This window comes from Pelophylax lessonae, assembly GCF_965119305.1.
Source record: "Pelophylax lessonae genome assembly, chromosome: 8".
Taxonomy (NCBI): domain Eukaryota; kingdom Metazoa; phylum Chordata; class Amphibia; order Anura; family Ranidae; genus Pelophylax; species Pelophylax lessonae.
This window is the reverse complement of record NC_138775.1, coordinates 95,943,987-95,956,978: the sequence shown is the minus strand read 5'-3', so window position 1 is coordinate 95,956,978 and position 12,992 is coordinate 95,943,987. Positions and strand designations below refer to the sequence as shown.

At 46.1% G+C, this 12,992-nt stretch overlaps 1 protein-coding gene across 3 annotated transcripts in view; it reads left to right on the top strand.

Moving 5' to 3' along the window:
* The window catches only part of SUN2 (Sad1 and UNC84 domain containing 2), a 304,040-nt gene that overhangs the window by 96,986 nt on the left and 194,062 nt on the right, over positions 1-12,992 (top strand). For all 3 annotated transcript variants that reach the window (XM_082266172.1, XM_082266170.1, XM_082266171.1), the window contains exon 7: positions 9,671-9,764. In XM_082266172.1, the coding sequence (XP_082122298.1) occupies positions 9,671-9,764 (94 nt within the window). The remainder of the gene's footprint in view (positions 1-9,670; positions 9,765-12,992) is intronic.

Here is a 12,992-nt window from a genome sequence, read left to right as displayed (position 1 = left end):
CCGGACTGGGCGACACTTGTGGTCACCCCAGCCGGCCTACGAGCGCGCGCAGACCATTGCATTGCGCTTGGTCGGCCGCGACACATTCAAGTAAGTATGCGGGGCCGGGCGACGGGCTGGATGTTGAGATCCAGTGGTCACCCCGGTTTCTGCCTACGAGCGCGTGCAGACCAGAGCTCCGCGCTGGGTCGGCCGCGACGGAGTCCCAGTGGAGGGACTGACCTTGCGAGTTAAAAGTCTCGCTTGGACGCCAGGAACCAGAGAGTCGAGGCGTCCGGAGTGGTCCACAACCCCCCACCCCGGTGGAGAGGGTATTGTGAAGAGAGGGTGCCTGTCGGTTTGGTATGGTGAGTAAACGTTCCCTTTTTTCTTTCCTCGTTATGAGGCAGTATGAATTATGGGCCCCTCCATACATGGTCAGTATATATCTGACACTAAAAAGTCCCCCTTGTAAATACAGTATGTGTTTGTGGGAAGTGGACTTGGTTTGAGAGCTAACACTCTACCCAGCAGACTGTAACATTACAGCAGACATAGGAGGTATAATCCTACCTTATTTGTAGTGTATCTCCTGTAGATCCATATATCGCCACTTAGCAGAGATGCAGGTGGATGTGCTGGGAAAACGATTTCGGCGGTCCGCCGCCATTTTGCCGTAGACCAAGTGCATGTATGTCCTCAGGTCACGCCGGCCGCCATGTTTTTGGAGTCTTATGTCTCTTGTATGGGGGCGGCCATGTTTCATGAGCCCAGCTACCTCGTGGAGAGCTGGGAACGCCGGAAGGCGTACACAGGGGGCGGAGCCACGTCCTTCTACCCGGGAAAAAGCAACAGCTCCTTCCAGTCTGTAAAAGACAGACGCTGACTGCAGTTGGTTGGAAACTTCACTGCATTGGTTGGTGAGCCTTGGGGGTCCCTCTCTCTCTCTGTGGGGATCGAGAAGCAGGTACTCTGAGGGGTGCTATTGCGCTAGGGGGAGACACATAAAAAAAAAAAAAAAGAAAGTTTTTTTGTGTTTTCTGGCAAAGGTGTCCTGAATTAACATGGACACTGCCACTCATGTATCTCCTCCGGATCCCCTCGAGGGGTCTGCAGGATCCTCCAGCACCCCACTGACGATTGAATCATTGTCAGCTATTATGGAAACTTTTGTGTCCCGGGTGGAAGTGGCTTGTCAGGGACAGGGCGCAAGAAAGCGACCCCCGCCTAACCCCTTATTATCTGAAACCTCGGATTCAGACTCTGAGCCTATTTCTGCAGTTGCAGGTACTTCATCTGGGATTGGTGTCTCGGGTACTGTCTCTTCAGACAGCGAGGAGGATGTTTCGGCATCAGCCATAGCCAGAGAGGAAGCGTTGGTAAACGCACTCATTGTATCTGTTCAAGAAACCTTAAGATTACAGGGTATTCCGTCGGAAATAGCGGAAACTGAAATCCCTTTTGGGACTAAAAAACGCATCAAAGTGGCGAAGGTTTTTCCATTGCCCAAATGTTTTGGCAATCCAATCGAAGAAGAATGGCGTCTGCCAAAACGCACTTTTACTATTTCTAAACGCATTAACAGGCGTTATCCGTTTGAGGAAACCCTCATTAAGAAATGGACAGAACCACCTGTGGTGGATTCACCAATTGCTAGAGTGAATAAAGCCACGGTTATTCCTCTAGAAGACGCTCCGTCTTTTAAAGATCCAGTGGATCGCAAGATAGAAGCTATGTCTCGCACCATGTTTTCCTTGATTGGATCAGCTTTCAGACCTATAATAGCTATTGGTCTGGTTTCGCAGGCTGTAACTGAATGGACCAAGTGGTTACGCCGGGACTTAGAAGAGGTCCCTCAGGCGGTATCAGATTTGTTGGAACAAATGATACAGGGGTTACAGTTTGTGTGTGATGCGGCGTTAGACGCCACTCCATTATTGGCGCGAGCATCAGTCTCAGCAGTGGTTCTCAGGCGTACACTGTGGCTAAAAGGTTGGTTAGCCGACCAAGGTTCCAAAAAAGCATTGGCTAATATCCCCTTTTTAGGAGAGCGTTTATTTGGAGCCAACTTAGATGAGATCATTAAGGATCTCACGGGTGGAAAGAGCACCTTTTTACCGCAAAATTTTAAAGGTAAAGGAACTCGTCAAAGACGAGGGCCTTCTTTTTCTGCTCACAAGAGGTTTTTTCGTCCCGCGGGTGAAAAAATGAAGTCCTCCAAAGCTCCTTCAAGAGGCGTCAGGGGTCGTTGGTCGGGCAAGCAAAAGCCCGCCCCCTCCAGGCCTGAAGATAAACCGTCCAAAGCCTGAAGGTGCGCCCCCACCCATAACTGGGGTGGGGGGACATCTTCGCCGGTTCCCGGATCCATGGCTTTCCAGAATCCCGGACAAGTGGGTTTGCGAAGTCATAAGGTCAGGGTACAAGATCGAGTTTCGATCTCTCCCACCGGCGCGATTCTTCCCTTCCAATATTCGACTATCCCCGGATCGTTTAGAAGATCTGCGGAGAGCAGTCACAGATTTACTACAACAAGGAGTGGTAGTCCACGTTCCTTGGACAGAACGGTTTCAAGGGTTTTATTCAAACCTATTTACAATACCCAGGAAAGAGGGCAAAGTGCGTCCAATTCTGGACTTAAAGAGGAAGTAAACCCTCCTCAGGAAGTTGTATCTATAGGTAAGCCTATGATAAGGCTTACCTATAGGTACTGTAAATATCTCCTAAACATGTACGGTTTAGGAGATATTTACCTTTAATGCAGCCAGTGACGTCACTGGCGCATGCGCTCTGAAGGAACGGCTGATCGTGCCGTTCCTTCAGAGCCCCGTGCCGTGACCGTCGGCTCCCGTGCGCGTGCGCGGGAGTGACGTCACCGCGGCTCCGGCCAATCAGATGGCCGGATGCCGCGATCCCGGAAGACGGGCGACTGAACATGTCGCTCGTCATACAGGTAAGAGAGCGGGAAGGCGGGGGCTCGTTCTAAGGTAAGTATTTCATAATGAGCTAGTATGCGATGCATACTAGCTCATTATGTCTTTCTCTTGCAGGTTGTAAGAAAAAAAAAAATTTTTTGAACGAGTGTACAACCTCTTTAAAGGCACTCAATTCTTTTGTCAACATAAGAAGATTCAGAATGGAGTCCATTCGCACAGTAGCAGCCTTCCTGCATCCAGGGGATGTCCTAGCGTCCATAGACATCAAGGACGCATATCTTCACATTCCCATTTTCGCAGGACATCAGCGGTTTCTACGCTTTTCCGTAGAAGAGAACCACTATCAGTTTGGGCGTTACCTTTCGGTCTCGCCACGGCTCCTCGGGTCTTCACAAAGGTGTTGGCCCCAATGTTGGCACTACTGCGCCAAAGAGGCATATCGATTCTTGGTTACCTAGACGATCTTCTGCTTCATGCAGAGTCTCCTCAGACCTTGCTACAAAACATAGAAATTACTATGATTTCTTTACAGGAATTCGGGTGGCTGGTGAACCAGCAAAAGTCATTTCTGGTTCCCACCCAGAGGCTCGAATATCTGGGTCTAATTCTAGACACAGTCAGGACAAGAGTTTTCCTTCCGGTAGGGAAACTCCGAAAGATTCAATCTGCAGTCCAGTTGTTACTATCCAACAGCTGGTCTTCCCTTCGGACTTGCATGAGGGTTCTGGGGTTGATGGTGGCTTCCTTCGAAGCAGTCCCATTTGCCCAGTCCCATACCCGAATTCTTCAGCAAGAGATTCTTCTCAGATGGAATCGGAATCCGGAATCCCTGGACAATCAGATCCGATTGAGCAAACAGACCAGAGAGTCTCTGGTCTGGTGGCTTCGGTCTCCGATGCTCAGCCAGGGAAAGTCATTTCTGCCAATATATTGGACGATAGTGACCACGGATGCCAGTCTATCCGCATGGGGAGGAATTCTCGGTCAGTTATCTGTCCAGGGACTTTGGTCCCCGGAAGAATCCAGGTTACCGATAAATGTATTGGAACTGAGAGCGATCAGACTTTGTCTGATTCACTGGACCGAGCAGCTCCAGGGCAGCCCGGTTCGGATCCAGTCGGACAATGCCACGGCCGTGGCTTATGTCAATCACCAGGGGGGCACCAAGAGTGTCCGAGCGGCCAAAGAAGTGGCTTGCATTCTTCGCTGGGCGGAACGATTTGTTCCAGCTATCTCTGCGGTGTTCATTCCGGGGGTGGAGAATTGGCAGGCAGATTATCTCAGCCGTCAGACTCTGGATCAGGGGGAATGGTCCCTCCATCCAGACGTTTTCCACCAGTTGTGCCTACGTTGGGGCACCCGGATGTGGATCTGTTGGCATCACGATTCAACAGGAAAGTACAGAGATTCGTGGCTCGCTCCCGCGATCCTCTAGCAGAGACCGCAGACGCACTGGTCACCCCGTGGGGGCAATACCAGCTAATGTATGCCTTCCCTCCTCTTGCGTTACTGCCAAGACTTCTTCGCAGGATAGAGGAGGAAGGAATTCCAGTAATTCTGGTAGCTCCGGACTGGCCTCGTCGAGCTTGGTACGCCGACGTGGTCAGACTGGTGGCGGACGTCCCGTGGAGACTTCCTCTCAGGGAGGACCTACTGTCTCAGGGACCGATCTTCCATCCTGCTTTACGATCGCTGGCTTTAACGGCCTGGCTATTGAGACCCAGGTGCTGAAGGACAAGGGATTGTCAGCTTCAGTTATTCCTACTCTAGTTGAAGCAAGGAAAGCGACTTCCAGAAAGATTTATCATCGCAAATGGAAGTCCTACATTGCATGGTGTGAACCTTTGGGGTTCCGTCCACGGTCTTATTCGGTTAGTCGAATATTAGCTTTTCTGCAACAAGGGGTTGAGCAGAAACTGGCCTTGAGCACTATCAAGGGTCAGGTCTCAGCTTTAGCTATCTTCGTTCAGAAGCCTTTGGCTACTCATTCCTTGGTGCGGAATTTCATCCAGGGGGTGCGACATCTGGCTCCGCCAGTGCGCGCGCCGTTACCACCCTGGGATCTTAATTTAGTATTGTCGGTTCCTCAGAAACCTACCTTTGAAGATATTAGGGAGATTCCTCTACCTACGTTGTCCCAGAAGGTGGCCTTCTTGGTGGCTATCACTTCTGCACGCAGGGTGTCAGAACTGGCCGCTTTATCTTGTCGTTCCCCATATCTGGTGGTTCATAGAGATAAGGTGGTTCTTCGTCCGAATCCATCCTTTCTACCAAAAGTGGTTTCAGAATTTCATCTAAATGAAGAAATTGTATTACCTTCCCTGTGTCCTAAGCCCAGTCATCCTCGGGAGTTTGCTTTACACTCCTTGGATGTGGTCCGGGCGATCAGGGTATACTTAAAAACGACAGACTCGTTTCGCAAGACGGATTCACTGTTTGTGATTCCGGATGGACCCAAAAAGGGGTTGCCTGCATCTGCCGCGACCATTTCCAAATGGATCAGACAGACGGTGGTACAGGCTTATTCTATTAAGGGTCGGGAGCCCCCGTTCCCTGTTAAGGCGCACTCCACTCGGGCACTTAGTGCGTCATGGGCCTTTCGCCATCAGGCGTCAGTGGTCCAGGTGTGCAAGGCGGCTACCTGGTCGTCGGTGCATACCTTTACAAAACATTATAAAGTTGATGTAATGGCATCATCTGATGCCGTGTTTGGCCGCAAGGTTTTGCAGGCCGCCATTTGAGGAGACCAGTGGTCTGCCTCGAGGGTTTTTTCCGTTGGAAATTTTTCTTTTGAGTCTCATTCTTTGTTTATAATGAGCCTTTAAAACTTCTAGTTTGGCACCGGTTGGGCCTTCTAGATTGTATTTGATTTTTGTCAATCCCACCCCTCATTTGTGGCACTGCTTCTGGATGTCCCAGCTCTTGAGAATCAAGAAGACTACGTCTGTCAATGAGCGATAGAGAAAAATGGATTTTTGTAAGATCTTACCGTAAAATCCTTTTCTCTTAAGCTCATTGACAGACGTAGTACCCGCCCCTCTATCATTGAGTTGGGTTGGGTTAAATTCTCTGTTACTGCTTTAGAACAGAACTGATTCCCTGTAGCAGAGAGAGGGAGGATATACCCTCAGGGACTGCCCCTAAGGTGGAGCCAGAACGTTTTGTCTTTCTGCCTAGTCCTACTCCTGCGGAGACAACATAACCCAGCTCTTGAGAATCAAGAAGACTACGTCTGTCAATGAGCTTAAGAGAAAAGGATTTTACGGTAAGATCTTACAAAAATCCATTTTTATATCATATTAATATTTTATAATATTCACTGGATTATTTAGATTATATTATTTTTTTATAATATTCACTGGACCATTTTAGCATTTACAATACTCACCTTTATGAAAATTTATTGGATTCACTAAAAGTATATTTATATAATATTGATTTTTTTAAATATTCACTGGATCATTGTTCACGTTTTATATATTATTTATATCAGATACTTATATTAATGAGGAGTATTAGGAATATACCCATTTGAACTTTATACGTATCCGGCATTTATTGAAGACATTTACTATATTTTATAGATTTTTACTCTGCGCAACACATTTTTACATTTTAGATTATATACACTTTTTATGAGAAGTGAGGTGTTTGCGGCATTTTAAAAATCTAAATAGTAAGAGGTAGCTCGCAGGAACTCTTTTTCTTTAACAACAGTATGAAGGCCAACAGTTTGTTAAAGGCCAATCAACGGGGAAAGGGAGCATCAGACTTTGGCCTTCAACATTTCAAAGAGTCTGTGAATCATAAGCCTCTCCAAAGCCAAAGGTTCGATAGGGACTAAACCTACTTTTTTCACCTTAGCATCCCAGACCTCTGGCAACAGCCATGGAACTCTATGATCTTGCACAGCCCACGAGCTACCCAGCTCAGGGCCATGCTCCTGCTGAAGGGCCCTCTGGACCATCGTCCTCTGATGCGCCTAAAAACAGATGCCTTGCCTCTTGTCCCAGAAGATTGAGCAGAGACTTAACCTTGAGGCTCTCACAGACATAGCATAGTGAGACCCTTGAAAACTTTGCGCAGGATAACTTGTTCAGTCTTCATCCTTACCAAGGATGGCAAGTTCAAGTGAGTTGGAGTGTAATGAAATGCCCCCTTACTTACAATGCACAAGTGCAGTTTCCGGCTCCTTTATAAATCTGTTTCCCACAATCCTCTGGGCTTTCATAAGTCTCTGGGCTCCTAGACACGCTCAAAGTGTATAAATTGTTCTCTCAAAAATACCTTGTCTAAGAGACTTTCCTGCCACCACCCTGTGGGATCTCTTCAGCTGCCCACCTGGACTACTAAAAACTTTCACCTCCCTGTGTAAGAGGTTCTGTTCCAAGAGAAATGCAAGTAGCCACTAGTACTGACTGTTATCTGTCTCTGAGTGTCTCATAGACTGTGCTGGCACCTCGTGACTATAAAGAAACTGCTCCTTGGCAACCCTGTTATTGCAATCTCTTCATTCTCTGTTGTCTGTTGTGCTACAATATGTGCATATCTCTTTGGCACTCTAACTCTGTTGGCATTGCCACTTTCTACTCACTCTATTCAGAAAAGTTCAAATTAAAGCCATTCCCTGTCTGATTATTCAGCTGATCACAAATCTCATTACATTACAGTAGATCCTTCAGATTGCTTAAATTGTTTCTCCATCCTGACAAGTGAGGTGGATAAAGAAATCCACCCCACTGGGACATAGCATTCTGACAGCAGAATACATTGATCAAGAAAAATTTACCAACATTTCAATTCAACAGTAGTCTGTAGTTAGATGAACTACTGAACCAGCAGTTTACCCATTTATGGCCAACTTTAATCTAGGGTTATCTTACAAACATTCTTACTTTATCATTAATGTTGGTGATGGGGGTCTGTTTCTTTCATTATGATTGTCAAGCAGTTAATAAGTAGCTTTCAGCTGTGCATACAAGTTACCTGGAGCAGAATGTTTATACACTGTATACAATTTGTATACTGTATGTAAACCTGAAGTCTATTTTTCAGTATGTTAGCCATCACTCCTCTTTCTATTTTTCATTTGCAAATTGCTTTTCTGAATCTGCTGCAGTTTCTTTCCTAGTGATCCTGCCAGTAACAGTACTTACTATTTTAGGCTGACATTGCTAAGCTGCAACCTTAAAATAAGCAGCAATATAGTTAACCTGCCATGCACACTTTTTCAGTTGGCCATTGGGCTGCCTAGTAGGTCTGCAGGAGGTAACTCAATGGCCATCTGAAGGACTGAGCACAACAGGTCAACAACTCAACACTACTGGTAGGATCTACAAGTAAGAAACATTGAAACATATTTACCAAAAAATGATTTGCTTGCCATAGTTCTAAAGGCAGGACATATTTACCTTAATTCATTCTTTGCATTAAGGTAAAACATTTCTCACTGGTTGTATGGCCCCCTCATCTGAGTGCAGTAGTGCTGCTCTCTGTTCCTCTCCTGTACATTCTGTTGACCAGATTTCTGGACATTAGAATGCATTTACGTGGGAGCGCGCCTAAATGCATTTATGCATGTTTATGCACTTGTGAGCATTTTGTTATGCTCAGAAGCTCCTCTCCTGAACACAAAGTAATGTTTTTTTTATGCCTCTAAACTGTACATTGACACATAGATTGTGGGGTGTTTTAGAGACTTCAGACCTCAAAGCAGCGTTTTTGTGCTTAAGTGGCACCACTTGTTACAACGCATATAACATATTAAGGTCTCATTCACACCTAAGTGATAATAAAGGTAAGATTAAAAAAAATAATACATGGGTCATACTTGCTCTGTGCAGCTGTTTTGCACAGAGCAGTCCCCATCCTCCTCTTCTTGGGTCCCCCGCTGGTGCTCATGGCCCCTCCCTCCTGCCGTGTGCCCATAGAGCAAGCAGCTTGCAATGGGGGCGCCAGGGAAGGCGCTCTCCTGAGCCACTGCTCTGCATGTCCAGTCACACACATAGCCGCAGCTCAGTCCTGCCCCCTCTCTCTCCTCGATGGCTCACTGGCTGTGATTGAAAGGTAAGTATCGGGGGGGGGGGGGGGGCTGCTGCACAGAGATGGTTTTTTACCTTCATGCATAGAATGCATGAAGGTACAAAAAAATAAACTTGCGCATTTAGAACTATTTAAATTTTAATGTATATGTATGCTTCTTTTTTTCTGTGGGAATTGCCTTAAAATGTGTAGCCTTAGATGTGCAAGACACATCTAGGTGACCAAAGTACCTTTGATGTGAGTGATGCTTTGAGTCAAAGCAAATATAAGAAATCCTGACTCTTTGACTGTTATTTATAGCATATTATTTACAGCATATTTATTTTGAGTCTTTGACTCCAAGTTTGCCAAAGCTTGGCATAGCTAGAAAGCTAGCATCTTCAGAAAGAGACTAGCGGCAATAGCAGCTCCATATTTTTTACACAAAATGTTTTATGAACGAAACAGAGAAGGAAACAGCTGATTATAGAGCCAAAGCACACTATATGGATGTCATGCATAAAATCGTTTTAAAAATCTGTGATTGTCAGTTTCATGATTGTAGTCCATATTAGAGAATAGAACTAGAAGATATTGCTAATGGCATCCTAGAGAGTTCATCTTTCCAGTACATCTGTACATAACAAAATGCATGTGGTTTTCTTTTTACACAATTTTATCTATTCTGAATGATGTATTCAATTAGTTACTCTTTTTTTTTTCCTTCTGTTCTTTAGGTCGTGTATTCAGACTCTTATACTGGTGGATTGGTACAACCTGGTATCGTATGACAACCTCTGCTTCTCTTCTTGATGTCTTTATTTTAACCCGGTAAGTAAAGCAAACGAAACGTATGCAAATAATAGACATAACTTAAAAGCATTTTATTCAAAACGAGGGATGCGTGACCCACCAAATTATGACCAAATGGCCTAAAACATAACCTTTATTACGCAATGTATAAAAAATAAATGAAAATGTGAAAATATATGTATATTTACTCAAAGGGGACACCTTAATAGGGGAGAAATGAGAGATTACCATGGTGGTCGTTCATCTACTATATCAATTACTGTCTGCTCCTGATATCTGAGCTAATCAGTTGATCCAAATACTGCCAAGTATAGCTTCAAATTTTTGCTGGCTGTATCTATAAATCATGGACCTTTCTTTTATTTCTACAACTGGCCCTCAAACAAACACAAGCTAGCTATCTATTTAAAAAAAGCTATACTGGCTGTCGGTATCGGGTATTAAAACTGTCCCTCAAAGAAAACTGACTTGTCTCGAGAGATATTTTCTGCAGTTCTTCTGTTATCAAACTGCCTATACTGGTGATTCCAACTTCTGCCTTGATGGAACTATTACCCAATATCAAAACTGACAAAGTCTCCTGATGTCTGATAGTCTAGACCAGTGATGGCGAACCTTGGCACCCCAGATGTTTTGGAACTACATTTCCCATGATGCTCATGAACTCTGCAGTGTAGTTGAGCATCATGGAAAATGTAGTTCCAAAACATCTGGGGTGCCAAGGTTCGCCATCACTGGTCTAGACTGACCACCATTTGTCCCTCAATAATCCCAGTTGTTATCCCCCACAAAAGCCATGTAAAAATCCACAATGAAAAAAGGAAATTCTCCCCAAGTGTTCCCCAAAATATAGCCTCAGAAAAGAAAAAAACGACATGTTTTGTCTATAAATAGACTTTGTCAGGGTTATAGTGCTCATAGTAAATAAAAAAGAGAGTGCATAAAGAAAATAATGCGGGGGGGTGAAAAGAATTAACCCTAACATGGCAAAAACATATTTTCTCTGTCGCTCATTGACAGACGTAGTCCTCTTTGATTCACATCAATTGGGTTATGTTGTCTCCACAGGAGTAGGACTAGGCAGAAAGAAAAAATGTTCTGGCTCCACCCTAGGGGCAGTCCCAGAGGGTATATCCTCCCTCTCTCTGCTACAGGAAATCAGTTTTTTTCTGTCTAGTCAGGAGTAAGGACCTAAGTTCCTTGCTGGGATCTCAAGAAAGAAAAAATATTTTTTTAGGTAGTTTCTCCAGTGTTTTTTCCTGTGAGATCTTCAAGCAAATTACGCCGGATCTGGGCGAGTCACCCCAGCCGGCCTACGAGCGTGCGCAGACCATTGCATCGCGCTTGGTCGGCCGCGACACATTCAAGTAAGTATGCGGGGCCGGGCAACGGGCTGGATGTTGAGATCCAGTGGTCACCCCGGTTCTGCCTACGAGCGCGTGCAGACCAGAGCTCCGCGCTGGGTCGGCCGCGACAGAGTCCCATTGGAGGGACTGACCTTGCGAGTTAAAAGTCTCGCTTGGACGCCAGGAACCAGAGAGTCGAGGCGTCCGGAGTGGTCAACAACCCCCCACCCCGGTGGAGAGGGTATTGTGAAGAGAGGGTGCCTGTCGGTTCGGTATGGTGAGTAAATGTTTCCTTTTCCTCGTTATGAGGCATTTTGGAATATGGGCCCCTCCATACATGGTCAGTATCTTTCTGACACTAAAAGTCCCCCTTGTAAATACAGCATGTGTTTGGTGGGCAAGCGGACTTGGTTTGGGAGCTACCACTCTACCCAGCAGACTGCAGTATTACAGCAGACATAGGAGGTATAATCCTACCTTGACTGTAGTGGACCTCCTGCAGAGCGATAAACCGCCATTAGCGTGGTATGCAGGTGGATGTGCTGGGAAGACGATACTTCGGCAATCCGCCGCCATTTTGCTGTAGACCAGGTACACGAATGTCCGCAGGTCACGCCGGCCGCCATTTTTTTGGAGTCTATTGTCTCCCGTATGGGGGCGGCCATGTTTGAAGAGCCCAGCTAACCTCGAGGAGAGCTGGGAACGCCGGAAGGCGTACACAGGGGGCGGAGCCACTTCCTTCTACCCGGGAAAACGAACACAGTTCTTCCCAGTCTGTAAGAGACAAACGCTGACTGCAGTTGTTAGGAAACTTCTCTGCATCGGGTGGTGAGCCTTGAGGGTCCCTCTCTCTCTCTCTGTGGGGGTCAAGAAGCAGATACACTGAGGGGCGCTATTGCGCTAGGGGGATACATATAAAAAAAAAAAAAAAAAAAAAAAAAAAAAAAAGTTTTTTTCTGGCAAAGTGTCCTGGGTTAACATGGACCCTGCCACTCATGTATCTCCATCGGATCCCCTCGAGGTGTCTGCAGGATCCTCCAGCACCCCGCTTACGATTGAATCATTGTCAGCTATTATGGAGACCTTTGTGTCCCGGGTGGAAGTGGCTTGTCAGAGACAGGGCGCAAGGAAGCGACCCCCGCCTAACCCCATGTTATCTGAAACTTCGGATTCAGAATCTGAGCCTATTTCTGCAGTTGCAGGTACCTCATCTGGGATTGGTGTCTCGGGTACTGTCTCTTCAGACAGTGAGGAGGATGTTTCGGCATCAGCCATAGCCCGAGAGGAAGCGTTGGTAAACGCGCTAATTGTATCTGTTCAAGAAACCTTAAGATTACAGGGTTTTCCGTCGGAAGTAGCTGAGACTGAGATCCCCTTTGGGACTAAAAAACGCATCAAAGTGGCGAAGGTTTTTCCATTACCCAAATGTTTTGGCAATCCGATCAAAGAAGAATGGAGTCTGCCAAAACGCACTTCTGCTATTTCTAAACGCATTAACAGGCGTTATCCGTTTGAGGAAACCCTCATTAAGAAATGGACAGAACCACCTGTGGTGGATTCACCAATTGCTAGATTGAATAAAGCCACGGTTATTCCATTAGAAGACGCTCCGTCTTTTAAGGATCCGGTGGATCGCAAGATAGAAGCTATGTCTCGCACCATGTTTTCCTTGATTGGATCAGCTTTCAAACCAATAATTGCTATTGGGCTGGTTTCACAGACTGTAACTGAATGGACCAAATGGTTACGCCGGGACTTAGAAGAGGTCCCTCAGGCGGTATCAGATTTGTTGGAACAGATGATACAGGGGTTACAGTTTGTGTGTGATGCGGCGTTAGACGCCACTCCATTATTGGCGCGAGCATCAGTTTCAGCAGTGGTTCTCAGACGTACACTGTGG